General features: G+C 35.7%; 3 protein-coding genes across 4 annotated transcripts; 1 reads left to right on the forward strand and 2 right to left on the reverse strand.

The window, feature by feature from the left end:
• The first annotated feature begins 51 nt into the window (after nucleotides 1-51).
• Nucleotides 52-6,840, forward strand: GSTL3 (Glutathione S-transferase family protein). Of its 2 annotated transcripts, none has more exons than XM_012976491.2 (9): nucleotides 52-273; nucleotides 424-498; nucleotides 5,483-5,543; nucleotides 5,638-5,724; nucleotides 5,833-5,931; nucleotides 6,023-6,125; nucleotides 6,217-6,401; nucleotides 6,485-6,565; nucleotides 6,647-6,840. In XM_012976491.2, exons 1-9 carry the CDS (start codon nucleotides 257-259, stop codon nucleotides 6,656-6,658), a joined length of 720 nt encoding a protein of 239 aa, XP_012831945.2. In that variant the 5' UTR covers nucleotides 52-256; the 3' UTR covers nucleotides 6,659-6,840. The 2 variants fall into 2 exon arrangements, with proteins under 2 accessions (XP_012831945.2, XP_088680430.1); XM_088824304.1 differs by having other exon boundaries at nucleotides 148-267.
• Nucleotides 6,841-7,140: 300 nt separating this feature from the next.
• On the reverse strand, nucleotides 7,141-10,304 carry LOC105952899 (putative serine/threonine-protein kinase PBL7). The gene is made up of 5 exons (XM_088824301.1): nucleotides 9,953-10,304; nucleotides 8,986-9,152; nucleotides 8,709-8,898; nucleotides 8,136-8,527; nucleotides 7,141-7,779 (listed from the first exon to the last, which is right to left on the reverse strand). The coding sequence occupies exons 1-5, from the start codon at nucleotides 10,044-10,046 to the stop codon at nucleotides 7,474-7,476; spliced, it is 1,149 nt and encodes a 382-aa protein (XP_088680427.1). The 5' UTR covers nucleotides 10,047-10,304; the 3' UTR covers nucleotides 7,141-7,473.
• Nucleotides 10,305-11,473: 1,169 nt separating this feature from the next.
• On the reverse strand, nucleotides 11,474-14,437 carry TTG2 (WRKY family transcription factor family protein). Its single transcript, XM_088824300.1, has 5 exons — nucleotides 14,233-14,437; nucleotides 13,349-13,708; nucleotides 12,310-12,926; nucleotides 12,043-12,174; nucleotides 11,474-11,901 (listed from the first exon to the last, which is right to left on the reverse strand). Exons 2-5 carry the CDS (start codon nucleotides 13,664-13,666, stop codon nucleotides 11,721-11,723), a joined length of 1,248 nt encoding a protein of 415 aa, XP_088680426.1. The 5' UTR covers nucleotides 13,667-13,708; nucleotides 14,233-14,437; the 3' UTR covers nucleotides 11,474-11,720.
• Nucleotides 14,438-15,179: the final 742 nt, after the last annotated feature.

Consider the following 15,179-nt stretch of genomic DNA (forward strand, 5'->3'; position numbering starts at 1 on the left):
CTTTAAGAAATAATAAATCAATTAAAAATAATAATATTTTGAGTAATAATTGGGGGGTTGGCTCCACAACTTTTATGGTGGGAATTCTTTCTCAACTTGAATTTTTTTACTTAAAATCTTTTAATTACCAAAATTAAAATAAAAATGAACTAACTCACGGAGGAGTATATAGTAATTAGTAAGTAGTTCCATTTGCTGCGATTTCGCTCGCTGTTCAAAATAATTTGAAGTAAACCAGCTCCAACTGCCGACAACAATGGCCGCCGCCGCCGCGTAAGATCTCCATCCATCTCGGAATATTCCTTCTTTTCTCAAACTTTTTTATCCCGAATTATTTCATGTTTTCAGAACAATAATTGCACGATCACACACACACACACACACTTAATTTTTTTTTTTTTTTGTGTGAAAAAAATTAAACAGTAGCGTGCAAGAAGTTCTTCCTCCAATCCTGGATTCAACTTCTGATCCACCTCCACTCTTCGATGGAACCACTAGGTAATTCAATCTCTCTCTCTCTCTCTCTCTCTCTCTCTCTCTCTCTCTCTCTCTCTCTCTCTCTCTCTCTCTCTCTCTCTCTCTCTCTCTCTCTCTCTCTCTCTCTCTCTCTCTCTCTCTCTCTCTCTCTCGTGTACAAATTGAATATTCCAAGATTGTCAAAAATATTAGTGCAACTTCCTGCACGTTAGTTGAACATGAGTAGTCATGTTTGTAGCTGGTTTATTATTTATTTTATTTACCAAGTCAATTTGTTAGTGGTAAACATGGGAAATTAGTTAGAGAGATTTTAGGAGGTGGTTAGCTTTATTGTTAAGTAGGATTTGCTTAGAGTTTTTTTATTATTTTAAGTACTGCACGGTATTTTCATTTTTAAAAGTGCAAGAAGCAGACTTTACTCTCTCTTCAAATAAATCATTTTCCATTCCATTTGTTTTCTTAATTTTCCATTATATAGCTTTCTTCTTTTTGTTTTATGGTATCAAAGCTGGGTAAGACCAGACATTGTTTTCAATCTTCTTGTCTATCAAGTTTGTCTTGTTGGAGAAGTTTGAAAGGGTGAAACGAAAGCTTAGGTGTTGCAACAATGGAGATGGCGAATGGGGGAAACACTCAGTACGGGATGGAGAAACTTGTAGGGAATAACTACAAGTATTGGAGAATGTGTATGGAGGCGTATCTTCAAGGTCAGGATTTGTGGGAATTAGTTGCCGGCGTTGATGCAACAATTCCTACAGATGTTCCTGAGAATGTCGAATCGCGACGAAAATGGAAGATCAAGTGCGGAAAGGCTCTCTTTGCATTGAGGACATCTATCAGCAAAGAGTTAATCGACCATGTTCGTGATGTGAGTTCTCCAAAAGAGGTTTGGGAAACACTTGAAAGGTTGTTTACCAAAAAGAATACAGCAAGATTGCAATTTTTGGAGAATGAGTTGGCTATTTTGAAGCAAGGTACCATGTCAATTTCTGAATATTTCTTACGAGTCAAAAATATTTGTGCTGAAATTTCAGAAATAGACGATAGCGAGAAAATTAGTGAAGCACGGTTGCGTCGATATCTTATTCGTGGATTAAAGAAGGAGTACGGGCCTTTTATTACTTCTATTCAAGGTTGGGCGACTCAACCTCCGGTGGAAGAATTGGAGAATTTGCTCTCAAACCAAGAAGCTTTAGCCAAACAAATGGCAAAGAGCTTTGAACCTGATCCTGTTCTTTTCTCGAAAGGGAAACCACACAAGAAAAACACATGGGGTGGATTCAAGAACAAAGAGGAAGATTCAAACGCGGAAAAAGCTAATGGGGCGGAGAAAGGTGGTAATCCACAGAGTAAGACACCTATTAAATGTTATAGGTGTGGAAAGATTGGGCATATTAAAAGATATTGCCGTGTGAAGATGTCGAAAGCCAATGTTGCGTGCACAAATGAAGAAAATGAACAACTCAAATGGGAGCATTGTTTTTCCGTTGAAGCAATTCAAGAAAAACCTGCTCAAGTGATTGCCAATGCCGAAGAGGAGTGGATCGTCGATTCCGGCTGCTCTCACCACGTTACCGGAAATGATACTTTGTTCTCGGAAACTCGTGAACACCATGAGGAGCGAGTTATTATTACTGCGGATAACTCAACCTATCCAGTAGCCAAGGAAGGTGTTGTGATTATAGATGTTGCTGGAGACGAAATAACTAATTGTGTCAAGTTGCACGATGTTTATCATGTTCCAGGCTTGACGAAAAATCTAGTTTCGGTACCTCAAATTACTGATACTGGAAAATATGTTTTATTTGGTCCGAAAGATGTGAAAATATTGGATAATGTGAAGAATATATCGGCTGATATTATTCTTATTGGAAAGAAGAAAGGCTCTTTGTTCGTTATGTCGGCTGGTGAAGCTTATGTGAAGAAAACAAGCCAAACCGAAAATGCGGCAATTTGGCATGCTCGGTTGGGCCATATAGGCTATCAAATGTTGCAGCAAATTTCTTCTAAGAAATTGATAAATGGTGTGCCGATTTTGAAGAGTGTACGTGAAGATGTGATTTGTCAAGGTTGTCAATATGGCAAATCTCATCGTCTTCCTTTCCAAAGATCAACGAGTCGTCGATCTGCATCATTTGAACTAGTTCATACAGATTTGATGGGGCCAACAAGAACATCAAGCTATAGCGGACATCGATATGTTATGGTGTTGGTGGATGATCACTCAAGGTTCACTTGGGTGAAATTTTTAAAAGAAAAGAGTGAAGCATTATCCAAGTTTATGGAATTTAAGGAAGCTGTTCAAAGGGATTTTGGAAAGAAGATCGGGTGTTTGCGGAGTGACAACGGCGGGGAATTTATGTCAGATGATTTCTTTCAATTTTGCAACGACAATGGCATTCTTCGTCAAATGACTTGTCCAGACACTCCGCAGCAGAACGGAATTGCCGAAAGGAAGCTTGCCCATCTTGTTTCGGTGTGTCTTTCTTGGTTACATGACAAGAGTCTTCCACGGGAGCTTTGGGCAGAGGCTGTTCAATGTGCAGCTCATGTAATAAACAGGCTTCCTCCATGGCCAGGTACACAAAAATCTCCTTTTGAGATTTTATACGCTGAAAAGCCAAACGTTAATTATTTTCGGGTATTCGGTTCTACTTGTTATGTTCATATTGCTAAATCTAGTAGAACTAAACTTGACCCGAAGGCAAAGAAATGTGTATTTGTTGGTTATGACTCTTATAGGAAGGGTTGGAGATGCATGGATCCACTTACAAAGAAATCTACTACTTCTAGAGATGTAGTGTTTGATGAAATATCCTCTTTACTTCATGTTCAAAAGCCTGTTGCGAAAAATGTTACTCTTGATGGTGATGAAGAATATTCGGAGCCTTTATTTCCTGTAGTTAATGGGCAGACACCCATTAATGGTGAAGTGGAAAATGAAATCCCAACTTCTCAAGAGAGTAATGAAGTAGAAGAGGATGGTAGAGATCAACAAGTGATCAGAAGATCGACAAGAGAGACACGTCAACCGAATTATCTCAATGATTATGAGGTACAACTTAATCATTGCACAATTACCTCTTGTTTCTTTACTGGAGCATTCAATGCCGAAGAACCAACGAGATATGAAGAAGCAAAGGGCTGTCCCAACTGGGAAAGAGCTATGCTGGAAGAGTTTGAAGCTCTAGACAAAAACGAGACATGGGAGTTGGTGCCCAAACCAGAAAATTGCGAGCCGGTCACTTGCAAATGGGTTTTTCGAATAAAGAAAAAACCAGACGGGACGATTGATAGGTTTAAAGCTCGTCTAGTTGCTCGTGGTTTTTCGCAAAGCTATGGAATAGACTACGAGGAGACTTTCAGCCCGGTTGCGAAAATGGTAACAGTGAGGTCCATTTTTTCGCTTGCTGCATTTAAAGATTGGAAATTGTGGCAACTTGACGTAAAGAATGCATTTTTATACGGAGAGTTGGATTGTGAAGTATTTATGGAACAACCTCAAGGATTTGTTTCTAAACAATTTCCAGACCATGTTTGTCGTCTGAGGAAAGCACTTTACGGCTTAAAACAAGCGCCGCGGGCCTGGTACGGTAAAGTTGCTCAATATCTCATCTTTTGTGGTTTTAAACTTTCAGATTCAGATTCTAGTTTATTCATCAAATTAGAATCAAATATACATGTGTTGGTGTTATTATATGTTGACGATATGATCATTACCGGAGATAATGAATCTGAAATTTCGAATTTAAGGAATAATTTATCTCTTCGTTTTGAAATGAAAAATTTGGGAGAGATTGGATGTTTTCTTGGCTTGGAAGTTGAAAGATCAGATGAAGGGTACTTTGTATGTCAAAGAGGATATGCAAAAGCCTTATTAGAACGTTTTAACATGGGGGAGTCGAGAGAAAAGGCTACTCCTATGGAGCCGAACCTCAAGTTGAAGAAAGAAGAAGGGAAGCTACTGAAGGATGCTAGAAAATTTAGACAACTTGTCGGAAGCTTGATTTACTTGACTATCACAAGGCCGGAGATTTCATATGCTGTGAGTGTGGTCTCTCGATTTATGCAGAATCCAAGGAGTCCTCATTTGGATGCAGCAAAAAGAATATTGCACTATGTGAAAGGGTCTCTTGAATACGGTCTTTTGTATAAAAGATCTGAAAATTTTTTGCTAAGCGGATTTTCGGACGCAGATTGGGCCGGAGATATAAATGATTGTCGTTCGACTTCGGGGTATTGCTTTAATGTTGGTTCAGCCGTGATCTCTTGGTGTAGCAAGAAGCAAGAAATTGTTGCATTGTCCAGTACTGAATCCGAGTACATCGCCGCAACTATGGCTACACAAGAATGCATTTGGCTAAAAGAATTGATAAAAGACATGATGGGAAAAGTTCACTATGCTGTGCAAATCAAATGTGACAATGAAAGTACTATCAAGCTTGCATCGAATCCAGTTTTTCATGCTCGAACAAAGCACATTGCAATTCGATATCACTTTGTTCGTGAGAAGGCTTTGAGTCAAGAGATTGAGCTAACAAGTATTCGTACAAATGAGCAGGTGGCTGATATATTTACGAAGGCTTTGCCGAAGCCTAAGTTTTTGGTTTTTCGGAATCTTCTCGGAGTTGTTGATCGGAAGCTTGCACTAAGGGGGAGTGTCAAAAATATTAGTGCAACTTCCTGCACGTTAGTTGAACATGAGTAGTCATGTTTGTAGCTGGTTTATTATTTATTTTATTTACCAAGTCAATTTGTTAGTGGTAAACATGGGAAATTAGTTAGAGAGATTTTAGGAGGTGGTTAGCTTTATTGTTAAGTAGGATTTGCTTAGAGTTTTTTTATTATTTTAAGTACTGCACGGTATTTTCATTTTTAAAAGTGCAAGAAGCAGACTTTACTCTCTCTTCAAATAAATCATTTTCCATTCCATTTGTTTTCTTAATTTTCCATTATATAGCTTTCTTCTTTTTGTTTTAAAGATGTGGTTTTTACCTTTTTGAAGGTTGTATGTGAATTACGAGTGCCCTTTCTGCCAGCGTGTGTGGATCGTCAGAAATTACAAGGTCATAAATTAATTAATTAATTTTTCATTTTCTCAAATAACTGAACACTGTGTTGTTCTGTTCATCAAATTTGTTGCCCTAATTTCAATCTTAGGGTTTACAAGACAAGATCAAACTAGTTGCCATTCACCTTCAAGACAAACCCCTTTGGTTCAAGCAAAAATTATACCCTGAAAATAAGGTCTACATTTCAGATCGATTTCCCGTTTCGCTTTAATTTAAGGTTCGATTACAAAATCGAAGTAAACGCAGCTCACTCTCGACTATATATTATTATCTTATTCATTAGGTTCCAGCATTGGAGCACAACGGCAAAGTCATCGGAGAAAGTTTGGATTTGATCAAATACCTAGATTCTACCTTCGAAGGACCGTCTCTCTTACCCGATGTAAAACACGAAAAATCCCATAATATATAATTTTTTGTTATGGTCTCGTTTTCGTTTTATTCTTTAATAATGTGATGTTACTCCAACACAGGATCCTACGAAACGGGATTTCGCTGAAGAGATGATAACTTATTTGGACACGTTCCTGAAAAATGTCTTCACGTCTCTCAAACGAGACCCTATCGAAGAAGCTAGTAAAGCTTTTTTTTTTTTTTTAATACCAAATTTACCCTTTCTAACGTGATATGCGTACGGTGTTTTATATGTATATGTTTCGATTATCAGGTGGTGAATTTGATTACTTGGAAACATCTCTTAACAAATTCGGCGATGGCCCTTTTTTCATCGGTGAACTCAGTCAGGTGGATGCTGCTTACGTTCCGTTTATCGAAAGGTTTCAGATTTTCTTGCAAGAAGTGTTCGAGTACGATATAACAGCTGGCAGGCCCAAGTTAGCTGCGTATTTAGAGGTCTTTGATTCTTGATCGATAAATTCATTATTCCCTCCCCCGTTTTAAATCGACTAATAAGTATTTTTTTATGATTTTTGCAGGAGATAAACAAGATCGATGCTTACAAGCAAACGAAATGCGATCCTAAATGGCTTGTTCAGTTGTACAAAACCCGTTATATGGTCCGTTTCTCTAACTCGAAATAAGATTGACTAACTCGAAACAAGATTGACTTCACCTTCTTTCTTTTTGTTTTCTTACAGGGCTCAGGTTAAAAGTATAGGGTGGTGATATTCATACGTTGCTGGTATTTCTGTAATAAGTTGGTGTTTCTATGTTTATTTCAAAACTGAACTGAGTTATTGTAATATATTGTTCTCTTGTATTTGATATTCTGTATCTGTATGTTGAATTTTCATTTGATGTCCCAAAAAAAATACAGTTTGCATCCCTCAAATTTGCACTGATTTTATATTTAGTCCCTCATGTTTCAAACATTCGACACTTTCCATCGATTTTCCGTTAATACTAACCGAATCAAGTGTGTGCCCGTTATTACCTTAACTGACAAACTAACACAGTTAAACTAACAGTAAATTGACAAAAATGACCAAAAAATGTTAAATTACTGAAATACGAGGGACCAAATGTGAAATCAGTGCAAACTTCTTGAGGGATGAAAACTGTAATTTTCCCATTCTTCTTCATAAGCTAAACTTCCACTGTGTTAATGATTTTTTGCCTTAAAATAAAGAACTTCGTCACAATGGCAATCGTATTATATAATCAAATCACTCAAAAATATACGTTTCGTCCCCTTACGTCGTTTCGTTATACAAAATATATCAACTACACATTCCCTATAATAACTGTACAAAACCAGGCATGTGTAAAATAATATAGGCCAACCGTATCTTCGCCAAAAAAAAAAAAAAAAAAAAAAAGAAAAAAAAATCCTCGACCGTAACAAAGACGTTCCGGAAAAAAATACGAATTCTCTATCGAATAATCTTACACAAGCATTATATATCCATAAAAAATTTCACAAGAATTCACAAACCTCAGCTGTATATATAATTTGTTTCTTGTTTCAGATCCGTGCAGACTCGATGCTCCTGTTCCTTCTCCTATCAGCATCACCATTCGTCCTAGGTGGCGTACCGGGGCCCCACCTCGAGTTCTGAGCGGTGCCCGTTTCTTGGTCGTATTTTTGTGAAGAGAGATAAGTGAGAGCGGTTACAACGTCAGCCATGACAGGGCGCATATTAGGTTGCTCTTGCACACACATTGCAGCTATAGCAAGCGCTTGGTAAAGTCCTCTTGCTGGATATTGTCCTTGCAATGCTGGATCGGCTATCTGCGCGAATTTTCTCTTGTCCTTAAATAACGGTCTCGCCTTCACAAAAAAAAAAATTATTTATTTATTTATTGCGAAAATTAGGGCAAGAATAAATGCATCATTGCAACTCTAACACGCGACAGGTAATATGAAACAAAAATGAATTCCGAAAACAAAAGTTAATTTGAAATGGAGTAATCAAGATTTATTTTACGAAAAAATGCATCATTGCAACTCCAAAACGCATAATACGAAATTAAAAAAATAATTTCCAAAACGACAGTTAATTTGAAACGAAGGGAGTAATCAATGACTTTTCGGGCTAGCACAAATTTTGTTTAGAAATAATGATAATTCATATGATTGCATAATTCGATATCGACAACCAAACGAGGCCTTAAAAAAAATCATACCCACAAAACGAGATTTTGCTCTCCACCAGTTTTCGAATTATCCACAGCTTTCCTGCCAGAAATAATCTCAAGAAGAACAACTCCGAAGCTATAAACATCGGATTTCAAAGTCAACTGCCCGGTCATCGCATACTCCGGTGCACAATATCCGTACGTACCCATAACCCTAGTGGACACATGCGTGTTATCTCCAACGGGGCCCAGTTTAGCCAATCCAAAATCAGACAGCTTTGGATGGTACCCTTCGCCGAGCAAAATATTCGAGCATTTTAAATCCCGATAAATAACCGGTGGGTTAGCTTTATCGTGTAAATATTCCAACCCTTTTGCTGCTCCAGCTGCAATTTTCATTCTTGTATTCCAATCGATGTGTTTATTACCAGGCAGTGGATCTGCAGAGGAATTTCAGTTTGAAAATCAGCAATTTCGGAAAAAGATCCGATTTTTTTCGGAAGTGAAAAACTAATTCCAATTCCATTCCCAAAAAAAATCGAAATTTTTTGGATCCGAATCGGTGGAATTCGTAAAACTCCAATTTTTGGTAACCTTAAAATGTAAAATACACAATTATACCATGAAGATGATCGTCCAAAGATCCTAATGGCATATACTCGTAAACGAGAAGTCTTTGATCTCCATCAGCACAGTATCCAATTAAATTAACGAGATTAGGGTGGTGAAGCAGACTCAGCATTAATACTTCGACCAGAAATTCTCTGTTTCCTTGTAGGCCGTTTCTATCGAGTTGCTTGATTGCAACAACCTGTAAAAACAATTAATTGAGGACAATTAAAGAAATATTGAAAATGAAATATAGACAGAATAAAAAAATAATTTTTATTAACGGTACTTGATTGGAGGCCTCCAGCTGTCCTTTATACACTCGGCCAAAGCCTCCTTCCCCTAAGAGACACTCGCCCCGGAAATTTTTCGTAGCAGCTGCCATTTCGCGGAAAGTGAAAGTCTTGGCTGCGATTTTACTGGACGAACCATCTTTGGGGGCATCTTTGAAATTACCTGAAGAACAAAAAACATTGTATTGCATCTCCTAAAGTTTAAGTTCAATACAGTTTCGTAAAGTTCGATTCAATAAATGATGAGATATTTTTCTCGAGTGGCTATTGAAGAAACAAGTTGCTGCATATGCAAGTGATGAGATAATTTAAACGAGAGTAAGTTACTTACAACGACAGTGAATCGGAGATGAAAAAGAGGCATCGGAAAACGATTAGTTAAGCTTGTAAACACATGTTTCTTTTATATGGAATGATTGTTCGATTATTACGTGCAGTGATAATATAATCGTGTTCTTGTTCAATTAAAAGGCAAGTGCATTAGTCCTTTGTAAGCAAGCAAGAGGGCATATTTTCAATCACCGAATTCACATTTGAAACACGAAATTCAATCAAGAAACTCCAGCACACAAAAAAATCCCATCTATTGTATTGTAGCAAGTCAAATTTGATAAAAACTAGAATTTTTCGGAAAAAAAAAAAAAAAAAAAAACCCCAAAATTCACCACAAAACAATTGGTTCAAGAATTGCAAAAAAAAAAAAAAAACCATAAAGAATCAAACAGCAGAGATGCCCTGTCAAGAAAAAAGTATGTAAGAGAATTTCATAACTCCTTGAAAAGATTGTGTTTTGATTTTCAATTTTAGTGAGAGAAAACTAAAGTAAGGACAGAGAAACAGAAAACCCACATAATAATCATCAAAATACAGTAAAGTGGGCAAACCCTTGCTTCAAAAAAATAAAATAAAAATTCGATCTTTAGCAGGCAAAAAAAGAAATTAAAGAAAGGAAAACATATATACCTGAACTGGGTTCGATTGGATCAAGAGACTCGTTCTTCTTCCTCATCTTTCTTGAAGTATTCTTCGATTGTCCTGAGCATGGGAACCATCCCATTTGCTCTCTCTCTCTCTCTCTTCTCTCTCTCTCTCTCTCTCTCTCTCTCTCTCTCTCTCTCTCTCTCTCTCTCTCTCTCTCTCTCGCTCTCTCTCACACACACACACACACTAAGCCTGTACAGAAGAACCAGAGGAGAGGTATTATTATTAACCACTGCGTTTTGTTGTTATCTGATAATCAGTGTGTGTGTTAAAACTAGAAGAGGAGAGAGAGAGCATTCACAGTGAACAAATAGTATTTGGGAATATAATTCTTGAATTTTTAATAACTTTAATCAATTTTTTTATGGCCATTATTTACAATTATATAAAAAAAATAATTAATTATGTGGGGTGACTTATATAAATCTGTCTACGGCTTGTCTTTACTTTGTACTTCTTTTTTTTGATGAATCTACTTTGTACTGTGATTTTTACAAAATTTAATTATTTTATATTTCTATTTCAAGAAAAAGGTCAAAAAAATTAATTATTTAATAACTAATATTGGAATTAATTTTGTAAAATTAGCAAAGTATAAAGGGTTTAATTAATTTTCAAAATAAATAAAGAAAATAAAATAAAATCTCATGGGGTTGTGTATTAATTATACTGCCATACTATGTCCCGGCAATGAACTATAGTAGGAACAACTACTTTATATCTTCTGACAAGAAAATGTTTGTATTAACTACAATAAAAATGAATTATAGAAAAAATAAAATAAAATAAAATAATAATATAGTTTTCAATTATGTTTGGTCCAAAAATAATTAAATGAATTATTGAGGCAGTTGACTTGTTAGTGCTAAGCCTCTAAGTTTGATGTCAATATAAATGCTTACCACTATGTATTTTATGTCCTCATCCATCTTAATTATTTCACTAATTGTTAACTCCATATTAAATTCTAAACTATTCACCATTTGAACCTAAGTTAATCTGATTTAATAAAACGGGTTTTAGCTCGTAAATTCCTTTCGATCAGTTTCATATTACACTACAGAAACTGCACTCCCCCTTTTAAGTTTCGTCGATTTTGTATTTTCTTTTTCGTTGTCCATTTTAGCTATACGTGTACCAAACACCCCTTATTCCTCCTCTTAATATATAATTATAGTTCGCAAACATGTCTTAATCTTCCCAAAATTACGACACGAAAAAAAAAACGTCCAGTTCAACCTCTGCCCCATTTTCGCGCCAACCGTATCTTCGTCAGTCTACATTGATGAAAGCGAAACTTAAAAAGGGGAAAGTGCAATTTCCAAAGTATTGTACTGGTGACAAAACCGTAAATAAAACTAGCCAAAAGGAATTTACGAGCTAAACCTCCCTAATAGAATGCATTGATTAATTTTCTTGATTTACACAGAATCTTTCAAGTTCTTCACTTTTTTTTTTATTATTCATTTTTTTTCTTAAAATTGCACAAGAACACCATCATATAGCTCAAGTTTAATTGCATTAAATTGATCCCATAATTATATACATACAAAACGATGAATATAAACAATGTCACGCGATCCAGAAAACGAATCCGAATGTTAGGCGCCGATCGAAAAAAAAAATCAAATTAAAGATCAGTGGTCCAACAACAGTAATTTTTTTTACGTAATACACGCCTCTTAAAAGCGAAGCTTCGTTCGCTTTAGGTAAATATTTCTTGATAGTTTGCATTCGACATTTCCGACGGTTAATGATTTTTGTTCTTAGCTCTAGTCTTGGAAGAAGACTCCGCATAATTAGTACCTTTGATAGGCATATCGTGATTGTGCCTGCCCTCGTATGTTGTAATAAAAGTGCCCGGTTCTTCGGAAGTTCTCTCCACGTATTTTCTCACATTGCACTTTACGCTCGTGCACCTGTAGTAGCTCCTGCAATTCCCAATTCAATTATACATATCAACATAAAAATTAGTAATAATAGTAGTAAAAAGACACAAGTAATTTGCAAATTGTGTAAAATACCGGTTTTCGTATCTTTACTTCAAAAAAAAAAAAAAAATTAATACTAACCTCGGGTATATTTTTCCCTTCACTACTTTCTGGCCGTATTTCCTCCATCGAAATCCGTCTCCTTTTATCTCGGAATCGGTGTTTTTCTGCAAAACACTTTGAGGCTCAGATGTAGCTTCCTTCTCATGCTTCCTACAGACAATATGAAAAATGATTAATGATTATATATATATATATATATATATATATATATATATATATATATATATATATATATATATATATATATATATATATATATATGGTTAAAAAAGAAGAATCTTTTACCTTCTTTTGCTTTTGAACTCACCACCTTCTGCCTCCAAAGATTCACTCACTTCATCACACTCCCCACTCAAAAAACCGAGAGAGTTATTCGAAGCCGACACACTAGCATTATTATTATTATTATTGTTATTTATTCCAGCTTCAACGGGATCATTGCTCGGTGGAGCAGTACCGTAAAAGGCTGACTGGACAGATGATTCGGCGTTATCCAACTCGATTCGATTAAGGGTTTGTTGAGGAATCGAGTGATTATGCTCGCCCTTGTAGACTATTTCCGCAATCTGACCATCAGGGGTTTTTTCGACCTTCTTTTTAACGGGGCAGTTTGCGTGTGTGCACTTGTAATAACTTCTTGGATATTCGCTACCTTTGACCTGTTTCTGTCCGTATTTCCTCCAGCTGTGCCCGTCGTAAGAAGGGCGTTCGGTGTAATTATCCGAGACCAACACGGCTTTTTTGTTGTTGTCTTTGCAATTTTCTGGTGCAGCGTTATTCGCCTTGATTTCTTCTTGAAAATCCCGACGGAGATCGGATGCCACGTCAGCGGTTTGGTCCGACGGTTGGACAGGAGGGCCCACCTCAGCAATTTCTTGTGTAGGAACAATAGCATGATTCCCCTAAACAACATGCATAAAAAATCAACACAAGAACTGTCTTCTAGTACGGGTGTAAATCGCAACGGAATTAGCGCTTTTGGAAAAATTCCAAAAAAAAAATTCGGAAGTGAAATAACAAATTTCGAAAATTGGAATGAAAAAACTTATTCCGTAATCAAAAAAATCGAACTGGAATCGCAGAATTCGAAATTTCAAAAAATTAAGTCGTCTATAGTATAGAATATATGTATCCCAATCCTGTTCCAAAAAAAATTTAAAAAATAATCGGAATTTCGGATGAAATATATTGTTCCATAACCAGAAATAGTCGGATCGGAATCGCAGAAATCGAAAATTCTGATCCAATTTACACACTTAGTTAAGAGGATAATACAAATAAAGCAGTTCTTGATATTAATAAATTAAAAATTGGAGACACTAACCAAATTTGCCAAGAAGGAAACAGTGCTCTTCGAGACAAGCTTAGCTATCGGCTTGTATATCACACTCGACGAGACATTAGTAGGTTCCGGAATCTTTGAGGAAACATCCACGCCAGCTAGATCAGTTTTATACGCAGGTTTAATAAATCGTACAGTCCTCGGTTTTACAACTGCATCCGCAGATTCGGTAAAAGCAGCTTGCGGGGAAGCATTGACCGTACCCGAAAGAAACCGGGAGAAGGATTTCAAATTGTTAAAGGCGGGCCTACACGCAATCGGTTTCGACACCACAAATTTCTCCGTCTCTTTGATTTCCATTAATAACAGTAGGCAGCCTCTCTCGTTTCTTTACGTACCCTTCTGCAAAATATTAATCAGCATAAGTCGGATTCGCAGTTAGCACACATTCGATTCCAATTAAAAAAAAAATTCTAGATTTCGATAGTTAAGACGAGTTTGATTAATCTTGCTTTCGACAAACAAAAAAATCTATTCTTTTTCAGATAAGTGCTTATTTTCCAAGAATGTGATATATAGATACGAACATGCTCCGTAAATCGATTATCCGGAATGACGAAATCCGGTGTCGGAACTTTAAATTTTCACCCCCCCCCCCCCCCCCCCCCAACCCCCAGAATAACTGCCTACCTTATCTAACAAACTTAATTTTCAGTAATTAGGGTTTATAATAATCCTCTCTGTTTTCACATTCTTTTTACAGCTCTTTGTTTCTTAGCTCAAACATTTTAAATTAATGATGAACACACACAAAAACACATTAAATATACACACACATAAATGCAATACATCAACACTGGAACAAAACACACACAACAGCAACAACAAATTATAAAGAGATCTGATTTGAGGAAGATAAGACTTACATGAAGAAATTAAGACCCAATCAGCATCAATTTTCCTTCTTTTTTTTTAATTCTTAAATTCAAGATATTAAAATAAACCTTAAATTCATGGAAGTTGTGGGTTTCCAACAAATTTTGTGTAGTGACTGACTGGAAGCAGGTGATTGGGGGGTGGGTGGGTGGGTAAGAAAGAGGGAAGATTGAGCCAACTAACTATCATTTTTGCAATTTTTATTTATTTATTATTTTTTACATCTTGTTTGTTTAGGTTGACTTTTATAGTCAACTAATTTTTTTTTTTTTTACCCTAATGTCAACTACTTCCATTATTACATTTCAAACACGAGAACAAATTCTATGTAACGTCAGATAATAATAATAATAATATTCAATGATTTTTTTTTTAATTTATGTAATTATTTTTTTTCTCAGGAATATTTATTTTTAATTTATGTAATATTATTTTGCTAAAATTGATTATTGGTTCCTTTCTGAAAATATTATTATGAAAGAGTTTCATTTAATGATTGATAATTTTTTTAACCCAAGTGAGTGGTAGTTGAAATATTATCAACCCACGTGCAGACACCCACCCACCCTCAATAGCCAACCCCACACCAGTACAGTGAATCTATAAATGTGTATTTATTATTTTTATAATATGAAAGAATTTTTTTTTTTTCTTATTTTAGTAAATTATGAACAAAATATTTAACTTATTTTATAACATTGTGGTTCTTTAATTAGTAAAATAAAATGTTATGTACTAATATAATCTCAATTTGACTTATTTTTCAATCTTTAATTTATACACAATCACACAATTAAGAATATACTACCTCAATTCCTAAACAAGTGTCTCTTTTCACCTTTGCATAAGTATTAAGAAACTAAGGTGGTGTTTGCAAATGATTATTTAAAATCAGAAGTTAGTGATTGTAAATTAAGTCAGTTTTAAGTGTTTATTC

This window comes from Erythranthe guttata, chromosome 10 (genome assembly GCF_056151865.1).
Source record: "Erythranthe guttata isolate IM_541 chromosome 10, IM_541, whole genome shotgun sequence".
Taxonomy (NCBI): Eukaryota; Viridiplantae; Streptophyta; class Magnoliopsida; order Lamiales; family Phrymaceae; genus Erythranthe; species Erythranthe guttata.